The sequence below is a fragment of the Aotus nancymaae genome, unplaced genomic scaffold (assembly GCF_030222135.1).
Source record: "Aotus nancymaae isolate 86718 unplaced genomic scaffold, 86718_ANA_hifiasm-v0.15.2.pri h1tg000067l, whole genome shotgun sequence".
NCBI classification, from domain to species: domain Eukaryota; kingdom Metazoa; phylum Chordata; class Mammalia; order Primates; family Aotidae; genus Aotus; species Aotus nancymaae.
This window is the reverse complement of record NW_026988482.1, coordinates 19,905,183-19,920,434: the sequence shown is the minus strand read 5'-3', so window position 1 is coordinate 19,920,434 and position 15,252 is coordinate 19,905,183. Positions and strand designations below refer to the sequence as shown.

General features: G+C 43.2%; 1 protein-coding gene across 4 annotated transcripts in view; it reads right to left on the bottom strand.

Annotated features, from left to right (window-relative positions):
• EXOSC7 (exosome component 7) overlaps window positions 1–15,252 on the bottom strand; it is a 36,549-nt gene that overhangs the window by 20,707 nt on the left and 590 nt on the right. For all 4 annotated transcript variants that reach the window (XR_001110312.2, XR_001110314.3, XR_001110315.2 and 1 more), the window contains exons 2-3: window positions 3,768–3,869; window positions 3,366–3,460 (exon numbers count right to left, since the gene is read on the bottom strand). Coding sequence is in view for 1 of the 4 variants with exons in the window: in XM_012470764.2 (XP_012326187.1) it covers window positions 3,366–3,460; window positions 3,768–3,869 (197 nt within the window). In the remaining 3 variants the exon portion in view is untranslated. The remainder of the gene's footprint in view (window positions 1–3,365; window positions 3,461–3,767; window positions 3,870–15,252) is intronic.

The window sequence follows — 15,252 nt, the reverse complement described above, 5'->3', positions numbered from 1 at the left end:
TTTGGTGAAAAATACAAGTGATCACACTGAAAAATAGTTAAGATCCTAAAGGGAAGTGACAAGTGCAGGGTATCCTGAAATATTTATGAACAAATAATGTTCTCCTAAACTCCCCTAGTTAAAAACGCAAGCCTCTCTGAGAGGCTAAACCACAGTCCTAAACCCATCACACAATGGTCGGAGAACTGAGAAGCAATCTGATGGCTTGCCACCTAGTGGCAGCCCAGAGTGATACACCAGCTCACTAAAATCCTATCTTGCTCTTGGGCTTTAGATAGAAGCCATCTTTTCCTAAAGTTTCCAAGTTCTCATTGAAAATCGCCTACTCTTGGACTACAACCAGCAAACCAAAGATATGAAAGGGTCCGATTTTGCTCCCAGTTTAGTGGCAATGCTGCCAGGCATCTCTGGAACAGGACTCAGGGTCCGTGCAGAAGCCTTTCCAAAGGGCTGTGAGGGCTATATCAAAGATTTTTCGTCATTCCCAAGAAACAGAATAAATTATGGAAGTGGTGACAGTGTCTACCTTGGCTCCATATATTATCATCCCAAGTAGACAAAACCAAGTGAAATGAATTAGTAGAAAATCAACTGGTTTTCTGAGACCTCTCAACCCCTGGGAATTTAATTAAAACCAGAAGTTGTTGACAAGAAGTTAAATCAAACTAGACTCAGAGCAGCAAGAGAAACCCTCAGCATTGCCCCCGCCGCCGCCACCACCACCACCACCACCACCAATTCCTGTCCTTCCACTAGGTAGCAACTATGTTTCAGCCTGTGGATAGACAAATGCCTTGAGCTCTCCAGCAGATGCCCTATGCCTGGAGTCGGGGTGGGAGTGGGCGTGTGGCACCCTTATTGCTGGGCACATCTACAGGTGTCCAGAAGCCATTCCTATTCACTGATTCAGAATAAAGGGATGTATCTGTTTATGCAATTAAAATAATTATGCTCCTTGAAGACTCAAGTGAGGTTCTGATACAGGTGGCAGCCATCAGTGCTTGGTAACCTCTCCCATCTCTGTAGGAAATGGGGCTTTGTGACTCTCTGACGGTGATTCTACTTGCTGGGCTGATAACATTAGCTGAGCCACTTAAAGAAGCTAAAGTGTGCCACCTTAAAGACTATCTTGAGAAATCGATTCAGGAGAACTACCTGGAAACTGGAGCTCTTGGGTCTGTGGGGATCCTTTTGAGACCACAGAGGAAGAAAAGAGACGAGCAGGAAGCCACTCTAAGCCAGGAAAGATAGGCTACTTCTAGAAGCTAGATCTTGGGGAGAGGCAACTCAAAGGATCCTCTCACACTAGAGTCACTCTTCCTTTACAGCTGGGACAAGAAAGGGACAAGAGCAGCAAGCTAACTTGGAGTCAGGTTTAGACACAGAGCCACAGTGAAATGTATCCCCCATACCAAGTATCTGAGGGCAACACCCTCTCTTTGGTGTGGTTGAGCTGAATGTCTTTGGTCTGCCTAAAATGAATGAGGTAGAAGGTAATGAAGGAGATGAAAAGGAAGGCAAATTACAAGCTTCTCACACATTGTCTGCTCCTCAGTGACTGGTTACTGCATTGAATTAGGCAGATCAAGGTCAGCAGAGGCATTTTGCTTCCTCCAAGGACAAAGGAAAAGGTAAGTTAGGGGCCTCAACAAGGTCACCATCATCCACAGTGACTTAAAGGATGGGTCTTTCCATGGGACAACTCGAGCTGGTGAGAGATGAGCAGAACCAGGAGAGATGACTTGGGGGACCAGAGCAGGGGACAGGAGTAGGCTGGAAAAAAATTAACCCGAAAAATGAACACGGATAGTTCTTGGACTCCCAAGAACAGCCCTCCAAAGCTGGCTTCCACAGGCTGCCTGAAGTAAAATGAGCAAAGATTCACAGGGTGGACAGACCTGAGCTGGCATTTTTAGCTTTGTAACCCTGGGAAAGTCACTTACACTCTCAGAACTCATTTGTCATCTCTCTTACAGGAGTGCTGTGAGAATCAGCTTCTGTGTATGGAAGTGCAGACTGGAAGACTGTAACTCACTCTACAAAAGTGGGTTAACGTTTGTGCAGAAAAGGCCGCCATTATGGCCCAAGGCTGCTATCTTCAGAAGGGTCTGTTTGTAAGACTGGCCCTTGGCTGGTATCCAGGAACCTGGCTCTCAGACTATTCTCAGTCAATAGTAAACTGATGGGCGTAGTCCACTATGCCTAGATAGTGCAAATAATATGGTTTATGCTGAGCATTAATATACCATAATAATATGGTTATTTGCATTCCTTTAGAAAACTTCATTATGTATTAAGCAGGGAGTGTCTGTGTGACCAGCCCCTTGGTAAGTATCTTGGGTGCTGAGTCTCTAATGGGCTTTCCTGGGCAGAAATATCACAAATAAGTTACTGCATTTTCACTGCTGTAATAAACCTTAGCTATGAGTATCACTATATGCTAAGTCTAGCAAACCTGTGAATGTGGAGGTGGTCTTGGGGATCCTGATACAGGGTCAACATTATATACCTACACCTAGCATGAGCCCAGAGATCCTTACCCACTTGAAAAAGGCCTGGCTTCCAGAAGCAAGGTAACTGATAGAAGGTGGGACCTGGCTGGCAACCCAATAAAAAGCCCCAACCCCTAGACAGTGGAGCTAACAAGGAGAAATAACACTTGTTGAAAGCCCACCGGGAGTCAGTCACTGTGCTAGGTATTCACTCTATTTTCATTTCCTCTTCATCACCATGGTATTATTTATTATCCTCATTTTTTAGATGAAGAAATTTGGCCACAGTGAGACTGAGTAACCAGCCTGAGATCACAAAGCTGGCCAGAGAAGGAAGTGACATTCTGGCGCAAGGCTGGCTGCAGACACTGCAGAACCCTCTCTCCTCCCAGCACCCATACTGCCTGCCTAGCTGCCACTTCCTCAGCCTGTCAGGCTGCTTGGCTCACCCTAGGCCTCATCTGTCAACCAAATCATGAACAATTTTCTGCAGAACTAGGGCAGGAAGAGAAATAGGGCATTTTAGACCAAATGATCCTTACTGTCTGTGTATGATATTTTTCAAAGCACCGTAACACACATTGCACTTCATTTGACCCACGTCACAGTCATGTGCTAGGCTGCCTGGCAGATGTCCTCCTTTATTGGACAGAAAAAACAAGGATCAGCAATTGCCAGGTGGTTAAGACTAGGGCAGGACACAAGCCAAGAGTCCTGACTATGTACCTGGCACATAGGAGGAGGTCAGTAAATGCTTGCTGAATGGCTGAATAAGTATAAAAGTGGGTTCAACAGCAAACTAGAGGTTCATTTTCTGAATCTTCAGTTTTAAAATCATTTTTCTTTAAAAATATCTGCATAGACAGTACTGACCAGTCAACAAAGAACTCCAAGTAGCCTTCATTTGGTTTCTCCAGCTTCGGCGTCCCCATTTCTGCTTTCACTCCCACCAAGATGTCTGTGTGACCCTGCAGACACATGCAAGACGGATCCTCATACAGGGCAGGCAGCCAGGTACTCCACCACCTCCCTCATCTTGTGGATATGCACCCCTGGGGGACTCTTTTAGGAGCCATGCTAAGACTTGGAAAGTGGCTTTTGGAGGAAGTGAGCAGTCTTTCAGATCTGGATAGACTCCCGCCTCCCTGAGTTTGGCTTGGATCTTGGATGTCCCCAAGAGCAATTTGCATTCCAAAAGCCAGGAGGTATCAACAGCTCGTTCCTTAGGGCCTACTTGTTTCTCCACCTGGGCTTGAACCATGGTCCAATACTCACCAACTTGACCCTGGCAGACCCGCTGGTGTTGGACACCACGTCAGTTTCCACTTCGACACATCGGTAGTCCTCACAGCCACGGCCATCCACGCGGAGGTCTTCCTAGGTGTTAACAACCACAATCCTAAGGCTGTTACCCCAGACCAACAACAGACTCCTAAACCGACTCACTCATATCCCCCTAGAGAAGACATATGCAGTATCTCTCTTTTCCTCGTAGTGGATCATCTAAAATTCTGTCCTTGCAGCTAATAACAATATGACTATTTTACATATGAGGAAATGGAGACTCAGAGGAGTTGAGTGACTTGTCCAAGGTCCTACAGCTAGTGAAGACAAAGCTAGTTTTCCATGCCAGTTGTGTCTGATTGCAAAATCTATACTACATACCACTATATAGAATATGCACACAAAAACAAGATCAAACAAGAGACAAAACAAGCCACCTCTCTCCAAACCTACAATTCTTAAACTGCACCAAGAAGTATATGTTGTCAGAGCTACAGGGTACAACCATCTAAACTGAAGCCCTCCTACCTCTAAAACTCAACAAGATCTACTGTGTAAACAGTGAAAGACATCTAATCTTCTAAAAGAGGCATTCTCTAGAACAAGGTCAACAAACTAAGTTCCCTTGTTTTTGTAAACAGTTTTACTGGAACATAGCCATGCCCACTTGTCTAGGTATTGTCTATGATTGCTTTTGCACTACAAAAGCAGAGCTGAGTGGTTGGGCCAGAGACGTGATTCACAAGGCCTCAAATCTTTACTATCTAGTCCTTTACAGGAAGTTTGCCGACTTCCTGTAAGTTGGCAGATGATTTTCAGGGTGGTCTACACACTGCCTGTTCCTTCTGCCCATTTATTTACTTCTTCAATTATTTGTATCAGTACAACTAATTGATATATTTTATGCTATGGTTATAATCCAATACTATCATTAGTTTTTTGCTGCTCAAAGTGTTCCAAATTTAGCCACTGGGGGCTTCTTAGGTTAGTTTTGTGCTCTTTCAACATGCCTCCAACGTTTTGTTGAGTAATTTTTACTTTGTGAAACAAAAGCTATCTATCCTCTTGTGTTTTCTCTGCCCAACCCTAGGGATCAAGCCTTTCTCTAAAGAGCCCTGGTTGCTTTTATTGCGGAATGGTACTTAAAACCAGGATCTAGGCGCTAAGTTCACTGCTGTTGGGAGTATTATTTCTTCCAGACCTTCTCAGCAGACAAAGCTAGAAAATATAGGTATGTATACTAATCCCCCCACACACAAATCTATGTTTAATTCTGTATCTATCAACATATCTATTAAAAAGCCACGAGTTCATACTGATAGCTCAATTCCAATCTAATATCATATGGTTCATTCTAACCTTCCTCCTTTGCTTATTCGTAACTTCTTTCTCAAGGAGAAAGCCGGCTCTTATTAGCTACCATGTATTTCTGTATTTGTTCAGTCTTCGTATACAGTTTCTGAACTTCTAACCCATACCCCTGTACTAACAGCATACAGTATTTGCATAAAGTTCTGTCTTTAGCTTCATAGTATCCAGCCAAAATACTGCTTTCCAGTTACTTTAGTTCTTTTCTTCCACAGTGCCCTTCTGTGCTGTTATATTATTCACTTGTAACACAGACTTATTTGTAACTTTTTTTTTTTTAAGACAATGGCTCTGTAGCCCAGGCTGAAGTGCAGTGTGGCAGGATCTCAGCTCACTACAACCTCCGCCACCCGTGTTCAAATGATTCTCCTGCCTCAGCCTCTGGAGTAGCTGGGATTACAGGTATGCGTGACCATGCCTGGCTAATTTTCATTTGTAAATTTTTGTATTCCAGTTTGGGTTCCCCCACATCCTGGTTACTTTTTAAATTACTTATTTACTTTCTGGGTTTGTGAGTTATCATTATAGTTTTAAGAGACAAAACTCTCAGAAAAGTATGCTCAGAAAAATGTCTCTCTCCTCTTCTCTGTATTATGCTATTTTCATGCCCCCTTCTTCCAATCCACCCCAGATTTCTCTTTAGTTTCTAGTTTATCTTTCTTGTATTTTCTCTACACAAATAAGCAAGTACATTAACTTTTTAATATTCCCTTGTTTCTTATATGAAGAGTGGAATACTATAGATATTCTTATTTAAAAAAAAGAAAACTTAACTATATATATGCAGGAAATCATTCCCCATTGGCTCTTAGAGCTCTTTGTAAACATTTTTCAAAAGTAGTTTTTTTTTTGTTTTTTGGTTTTTTTTTTGTTTTCAGAAAAAGAATAATTAGTTTCATCAGATTCTCCAAAGAGTTAATGCTTCCCAGAAACATAAAAAGTAAAATAAACTACTGCTCTAAAGTATGTGACTGACAGTTTATCTTTAAACTGCCTGGATAACAGAATATGTGACTGATTTTTTTTTGAGAAATTAAACAGAGAAAAGCAAAACACAGAGGCATGTCCCTACCACACAGTTCCGATGATCACCCTCTGCCACATTTGCTTCAGCTCTTTCACCCGTTAACTTTTCAATGACAGAAAAGGAAGGTCCTGTGCAGCCTATCCTTTTCCAGCACATTTTGCACATTTCCTCCCTGGAGGAAATCTCCATCTTGAGTCTGGAGATGAATTCAAAAAGCAACAGAATTTCAAGTCTAGGAGAGTGAGCCTTTGGGGTAGAATTCCAGAAGGTGATCTCTCTTCACCAGAGGACCCATAACTATGTAACTGTGTCTCTTCCCAACCTCACCCATGGAACCTGAAGGCTCTGACACCCTACGCCTCTCCACCTATGTGCCCCATCCCCCAGCTAGGAAAGTGAAAACCCAGCCCAGAAACTTCAATGACAAGAAGTTCTTCATGGGGTGCAGATATGGGATAAATGTGAGCAATCAGTAGGAACATGACTCATGGTTCCAGCCCAGCTCCTGGCACTAACTAGCGCCACTTGACTTAAGATAAACCCCTTCCCTCTCTGGACTAGTTTCCTTATTTGTAAAAGATGGAGATTAAATTAAATTAGTCTCAAACGTGATTCTCTAATTCCACAGATCTATAAATTAAAATGGCTGCAATTATTTGCAATAAATAATAACAGTTGCTATTTACTGTGCATTTACTATATACCAGATAATGTGTGAGGAATACTGCATAGTTAATCCATTTAATCCTTTCAATAATCCTGTATGATAGGATTATCCATTCCATTTTACAAATGAGAAAACTGAGGTTAAAAGATGTCAAATGAATGGCTCAAGTTCACACAGCCAGTAAGTAGCATTTGAACCTCAAGTCAGAGCTCTTAACTGCTATGCTACACAGTCCAATGCATTCTAAAAGGTCTCTTCACTTTACAAAAGGACTCAACACAGACCTCCTTCATAGCATGAACTGGCTGGCCACAAGGTAACAGGGTTTACTACTGTTGCCTCTTCCTTTTCTTTTTCTTTTTTTTTTTTTTTTTGAGACAGGGTCTCACTGTCACCCAGGCTGTAGTGCAATGGTGATCATAGCTCACTGCAGCTCAAACTCCTAACTCCTAGGCTCAAGCAAGCAATCCTACCTCACCCTCCTGAGTAGCTAGGACTACAGGAACATGACACCATACCCAGCTGATTTTTAATCTTTTCTTTGGTAGAGATGGGGTCCTGCTATGTTGCCCAAGCTGTCTCAAACTCCTGGCCTCAATGACCCTCCTACCTTAGCCTCCCAAAGTGCTGGGATTACAGGCATGCACCACCACATTTGGTCCAACTACTTCTAAAATATCACTTGCTCTGAAGATTAGTCACACCTCTTTATAGTGAAAACCTACTCAGTCGAGGATGGGGCTGGCGGGCTCTCAGAAAACTGAGCCTGATTAGATACTGCCTTTCTACCCTTTAATTCACTCTGCCTCCCAGGAGAAGGTTCAGGTGATAAATAAAAGATAAGCTACAAATTTTCCTTTCCAAGCATGCACAATTTTTTCCACAGAAAAAAGGCACCTAAAAGAATAGGGGGAAAACAAACCAAAAAACCCAAACTAACCAGCCCATGAATCACTGTACCCAGTGCAACGTTTTTTTTTTTTAATCTAGTTCTCCTTATAAAAGGCTTAGGAACTTGCCCAAATCTGCCTGACCTAGCTCAGAGCCTGGTGCCCTGCCACAGTTCTTATTTATCTGCAGCAGTCAGTAGCAAACGAATTAATCCATGTGTGAACACTTAAATAAGAGTCACCCTGAAGTAAAAGCTTCATTTTAAAACTCAAGAGATGTCAACAGCATGGAGTGGTATCCTCTCCTTCTCAGCAGAGGAGACTGATGTGCCTCTAGATCAAGGGTGTGATCACAACAACCCTACCAGTTTGGTGTGGTGTGGTGTGGTGGAAACTGTCACCTTCCAAATTATATTTAAATCTGCTGTCACATGTCAGTTTTGTGACCTTGACTTCAATAGCTCTAAGCCTGTTTCTTCATCTAGAAAGTGGGAATAACCCTGACCTTACAGAATTACAAGAGAACAGAAACGTCATAAAGCATTTAAGGGAGCCCTGCAGTATTATACATAGGAGTCCCCCCAAAGCAGCTCCATTCCCCTGCTGCTGGGGGCATGCATTAACTCACTGTATCCTCAAAAACAACCCTGAGAGAGGTTACAGATAAGAATGGAGGCACCTAAGTTTCAATCTCCTGTTTGTGACAGAGTGTAAGGACATTTAACTAAGTCCAGACTTGCTTTCCCTAACACCCAGGAAGCCCAGTCCTATTACTTCTTAATAGAAACTGACAAGTTGGCCCTACCAATCTGACATACCTGGAAGGATGTTATACTGAAAGTGGTCCTCTGAGGTTGTGTTAGTCCCTCATTACCTTGCTTTGACTTGTCTAATACTCCAGAGATTCCTAGAGAAGTGAGACTAAATTCCTTCCCCTACTAGAAGGTGACCCCCACTCCCTTAGGAAAGGGGCCACATCTGGTCCAGCTTTGCAAGCTCAGGCCCATGACTAGGACTATACAGGCAACGGGAGTCCAGGCAGACACTGCTTAAGGTGCACTGCCGGCACTCTAACCAACGAAAAAAATTCAGGAGATTTCAGAACTGAATCCATGAAGATTCCATGCTAGGCTCATGCACCTGCATCCTGACCTTTATTTGGACAGTGTAAATTGTGTTTTGCTTCTCTATAAATATGAAAAATAGGAAAAACTAGGTGTTGATCCTTGTTTGACTTTCTAACCCTGTTGAGTAGCCAGGGATTCCTCTGAAAGGATATGGCTCCATAAGGCTGCACCTGCAGTGTTTGGGCATAAGGCTTTCTGTGCCATGGGTCTGTCAACAGAAAGGTCAGAGAGCTAAAAATCAAAAGTCCTGGGACCCAGCTCTAATTCTGTCATGGCCAGATTGAGCAACTGAATACTGCCTGCTCAATCTCATAGTTGAAAACTAGGCTGAGGCCCTGATCTTCCTCTTCCATGCTGTACCCCTAAACAATGCTTATGATGAAAGCTAGATCCACAGAAAAGAAATGGAAGCCATCAGCTGAGCCACAACTCCCTTCCACAGCCAAGAACATACAATAAAATGGCTTTCACAGGGTCCCAAGAGCCCTGTGATGGGGTTAATCAACTGCCATGGCCAGGTCTGAACCCATGAGGCCCAGTTTAATGTCCAGATCATGGCCACAGCACTCAGTAGGCTGACTGGGAAAGCTTTATTGTGCCTACAGCCCTGTAAATACCACGTAACGTCAAAATCCATCTCCAACAGCCAAGACCAGGGGTAGGTCCCTGAACCAAAGGCATATAATCCACAGGGTGACCAGCTCTTTTTGGCATCAAATACCAGCAGACTAAACTGATTCTTTCACTGGAATCTTATCTCTGATCTGAGAAACACTTGAGAGAAGAAAGAAGTTAAAAAGGAGCTGACAGGTCATGATATGGAGGAGCCCAGAGAGGCCACACAAAAGTAAAGGTATTGGGCAGAGGCAGACTCTACAAAGAAGGGAAGCTGGACAGCAAGTGGCTGGAGAGAAGGGATAAATCTTGGCAGAGAAAAGCAGAGGTGTCACTAGAGATAAAGACAGTCAGACAGCCACACAGGCCATGAGGTAATCCACAGAGCCCACGAGAGGTGGTACCTCAGAGCTGCCTGGGGACTTTCCAGCTCTTGCCACAGATCTCCCTTTTCTTTTTTTTTTTTTTTTCTTTTGACACAGAGCCTCTCTCTGTCACTCAGGCTGGAGTACAGGGGTGCAATCATAGCTCACTGCAATCTCCTCCAGCCTCAGCCTCCCAAGCAGCTAGGCCTACAGACACACATCATCACATATTGGACTAATTTTTTTTTTTTGAGATAAAGTGTGGCTAGGTTGTCCAGACTGGTCACCAACTCCTGGCCTCAGGTGATCCTCCCACCTCAGCCTCCCAAAGGGCTGAGATTACAGGTGTGAGCCACTGTACCTGGCCTACCTCTTTTCTTGAGATAACTGAAAAATCCCAATTCCTTCAAATCAAAAGAGGTTTAATACTCAACAGCCACAGGCTGAATCTTTAATGAGGTCACTCTGAAGGTTGGGTATCTAGTGTGGATGGTTTAGGACAAAGTCACACTTCTGATGGAAAAATAAACTTGAAAGGCAGCCAGCATTTTTTCTGTGTTGACCACAGGCCAAGTGCTTGACATCTCCTATCTCATCATTCCTCATAACCCCATTCTACCTCCAGGTGTCCCCATTTTACACAAGGGGAAGCAGGCTCAGTTATGCAAGCAAAATCACTTATTGTAAATAGTGAAGGTGCCTGCTCAATCTGACTCCAAAGCCTCATTCAAGCAAAGGCAAGGAAACCATGTGACTTCAGCAGGAGAGAGCAGAGATTCTTGCATCACAATTTGGTCTGAACCAGGTCAGTGGTTTGTCCATGGGCCAATGTCTGGTGACTGCCCCCAAATTTTCCAACACTTTATGATAATGTCCATTCTCAGGCTCCAGCCCCAGAGAGTCTGATTCAGAATGTTGGTGAAGCCTCAGAATCGGTATTTTGCAGGTGAGTAATATGCACTTCAATGCTTTAGAATCCCTGCGCTAAGAGGGAAGTTAGCAATGGCTTCTCATGGATGAAGAAAATACACATCTAGCCAATTAAGCCAGAAAAGAGAATAAATCCTAGATTCTAAAAATTCTGAAGTCTGCCCCAAGTTCTGCAGAGAAAACTGTTCACTAGTAAGACAAAAGCTATACAAAGAAATGCAACATAGGGTTCTAAAGGAACTTACAATAAATGTGGGAAAAATGCAACCAAAACAATACAGCAGCATATGCCATATACTATTTAAGCTCTAGAAAAACTGGGGAGTAGGATGTCAATTAGAACCTTCTCCTTCCCTTCCTGTTCCCACAAGCTTTCAGAGGAAAGGAGAAAGAAAAGGAGGTAGAAGAAGCAAAGGCTCTCTCCCGCCTTGATCTCTGGATTCCTACTGAGGAAGTGGAAGACAATGACTTTCACTGAAGCAGGAAGGTGGCCTCAGAGTCAAGTATGGCCTTTGCAATCAGACAGATCTGAATTTAAATCCCAGCTCCACCACTCAATTACTGTATCACCTTGAGCTCAGTTCCTTGTTTGTAGAGATAATAACCTTCAGAACTGTTGTAAACATTCAATGAAATAAAAATTATAATATGTACCTAATAAGAATGGGATACAGCCTTCAAAGACTGAAAAATAACCTAACACAAACCAATCAAATCATTCATCAAAATACTGATTTAACTAACCTTTTTGATTCTCTGTTCTCCCCTGGGAGAGGGGATCTGTTCACCAGGTTGACTCAAATTGTATCACCTAGACTCCCTTTGCTGGCTTCTGATTGAATTTGCCCAATAGAAAATACCAGATCAGAGGGTGCCCCTCACCCCCAAGGTGCCACATTTCTGATAGGGCCTGCATCTATCCAAGACTATGACTTCTGTTAGACAACTTTCCTGCACAGTTCCAGCTATCACTGAAATATGGTAATACTGTTTCCTCCCCGGGCCCCTTTGGACTAAGGGCAGTAGCCACTCCCAGTAGTTGTTTGTCTTCAGGCTCCTCAACATCTCTTACTGCTTCCCTGAAACCTACCCATACTGCTCTAGAGTCCCATCATAAAAGTCTCCTGAACTATCTGAAGTGGATTCATTTTCTGCCCAAAACTAAAATGATCCACCCTACCTTCTCACAAACTAACTTCTCCCAAGTGTGACACATCCTCTAATGGCCATGTTTTAGCCTAATTATTCTGTCCATCCTTTCCCTCCACCCCCAAAAAGAACCAGAGTTTCTTTCTCTTGGAAACATGAGTTCAGAACGGAACTAGAAGGAATGGTCTCTTTTACAGAAGAGCTGGTAAGGAACCATATTTTTTCTACCACTGGCCCAAGAAACAGAAAACCAATCTGTGGGGAGACCAAAACAAAGCAAAGGGGGGGAAAAAAAGCAGAGATGAGCAAGAGAGAGCCTTGTTCATTCAAGTGCCCGTGGATTCCTGGAGAAACACTTGCAGCCTTGTAATCCACACTATTTTGCTTGAGCCAGTGTGTTGGTTACCATTACTAGCAACTGAATCCTGAACACAACATCATAAGGTTGATTTCAACTGCTTCTAATTATCACCAAAACAAGATGAAATACTCCCTGAAATAGTAAAAGAACCAAAGTCTGAAGGGAAAGGGACATCAGAAGCTGAAATGGACTTTATTGGACCAAAGGTGAAAAGTAAACCATAAAATGACTAGGACTATACAGGCAACAGGAGTCCAGGCAGGCACCGCTTAAGGTGCACTGCCAGCACTCTCTAACCAACGAAACAAAAGTTCAGGAGATTTTAGAACTGAATCCATGACGATTTCATGGTAGGCTCATTCACCTGCATCCTGACCTATATTTGGACAGTGTAAATTGTGTTTTGCTCCTCCATAAATATGACATATTTTTGGGTAACGATCATAAGCCCTTATGAAGAGGTCAATTTGAAGCCTGTTACTCTGCATGGCTCTGTGATACACAGAGCTGAGCATTTGCCAAATATGTCCATGGTGGTGAGATGGAGGTTTGACTTAAAAATAAAAACACCACCCAACTCATGCCCCTTTTAAAGCTCACCTTACTCATTCAATGCTAACAACCTACCAAGTGCTGGACACTGGCTAGGCCTTAAGGGTCCCATACAGACAAGTCAATAGGCTATTACTGCCTTCCAATATCCATCATGAGGGAATGACTGAGCCTCTAAGACCTCTAGGATCATGCTTTGGCCACCTCTGCAAGCTGATCTTCCACCATTTCTCCCAATCCACCCCTTAGGCTCCACACGTCCTCCACCTGAGGACTTACAGACTCACCATCCCTTCCTTCCGGAACACTCATGCCTACTTAATTATCGGTCATGCTGAGAGCCCAGTTAAAATGCTATTTCCTTAGGGAAGCCTCCTCTGACCTCCCAGTCTAGATCGTGTCCCTGTGTTTTCCTTCATAGCACTCAGTACAATTTTATATATAAATACCGAAGTACATTAATAATTTCTGCATCTTCCTTCTGGCATGAGAGCTACATAAGGGCAGGTTCCTTCCTAGCCCCTCAGCCCAGCTCCATTCTGTGTTGAATAAATGAATACTGAGTCCTGAAGATACAGAGGGAAAATCCTTGATATGGATTTAGGGGAGCAATTCCGCCTCCTTAGGGAAGCCTTCAGAGCATTACAAGTCCCTGGAATTCTTTTTTACTTATTTTTAAAAAATAAATTTTATTTCTTTAAAGATGGGGTCTTACTGTGCTGCCCAGACTGGTCTCAAACTCCTAGACTCAAGCAATCCTCTCATCTCAGCCTTCCAAAGTGCTGGGATTACAGGCATGAGCCACCATGCCCAGCCCCTGGTGTACTTTAACTTCTTCAACCTCCACTAACTATACCACTTCCTTGGCATAGATCTTATATTACCTTTGTCTTTATTTAATTCACTTTTACTCTCTTTGTCTCCCTCCTATCTTTCATTTATTGCACAACCATGTTTTAGCATCCCTACTGTTTCCCACATAACATGCCGGAGACTAGATATATGATGTAAATAAAATTAACTAACTTTGCCCAAATTAGATCCTAAGCATCTCAAGGGCCAGAAATGAGGCTTATACTCTTTTCTTCCTTGACAGCACCCAGCAGATAACGGGTGTGTTATAAATATAAATGATTTTCTAACTCATCATAAAGTAATAAAGAAGGATTTATGACTATGGTGGAACTCTGCTGCTGGATAATGAACTGCCATGGGAATTAAGGGTGCTGGGAAGATATCGCTAACCTTGAGGTTACAGATATATCCATGCCTCAGTGCCACTTTTAGAGATGAAATGTGAGAGAAAACAGGACACATGACAGAGTCAGTATATCATGGTAAGCTGCAGTAACAAAGAAAACCAAAGGTTTTTAATTTTAGAGAAAAATGGTTACCCTTAATGTCTCCCTAAAAAGCATACTTTGAGGATAAAAATCAACTGAACAAAGTGTATTAAAAAATATAGCAGGGAAGACACATCTAATTGCTTTTGGGCATTTTTATGCCCCCTCACAAATAACATGCAAGTTCCCCAGTAATACACACATATATCCCACTATTCCTAATCCTGAATTATAACTAAAATATGCAACTGTGAGTTCCTACTTTATTAACCAGGCTTAATATGCAACCTGTTAGCTAAATATTGGCATTTCTTCATCTATAGAGGGCCCAGAAGATAACAACAGCAGGTCACGATTTTTAAATGGACATGGCCTTAACTCACGTTGTGGAACTTTAATGATAGCTGGCCGCTTCAATCTAATGGCTACATCCCAGGACCACTAACTTTACTGAGAGAGGAAAGGCATGAGGAGGGGCTGTCACCAGAACTCTGCCAAGGGTGGGCTGAAGAACTCTGATAGGAGGACCACACCGTGGGTTAACAAGTGGAGGCAGAGCCAGAGGAAGATACGGGGTAGCTCGTTCAATCCTCGTTCTGGAGTGGTCAAAACCAGGGGGTTAATATAGAGCACAGAGGACGTTAGGTTTTAGCTGCCTAGGGATCTTAGTTCTCCATTGGCAAAATGGAAACAGCACTTATGATACCAGCTGCCTAGCCGCTGTCTAAAAACCCTTCCCCTTTATTGGCACGGCAATTTGTATTTTCTTTTCTTTCTTTCTTTCTTTTCTGAGACAGAGTCTCACTGTGTCGCCCAGGCTGGAGTGCAGTGGCACGAGCTTGGCTCATTGCAATCTCTGCCTCAGCCTCCCAAGTAGCGGGGACTATAGGCGTCCGCCACCACGCCTGGCTAATTTTTGTATTTTTTAGTAGAGACGGGGGTTTCACTATGCGGCCAGGCTGGTCTTGAACTCCTGACATAGTGATCCGCCTGTCTCTGCCTCCCAAAGTGCTGGTATTACAGACCTGAGCCAATGCTTCCGGCCTGCTTTTCCTCACCTCGTAGTTGGGAGGCGCATGAGA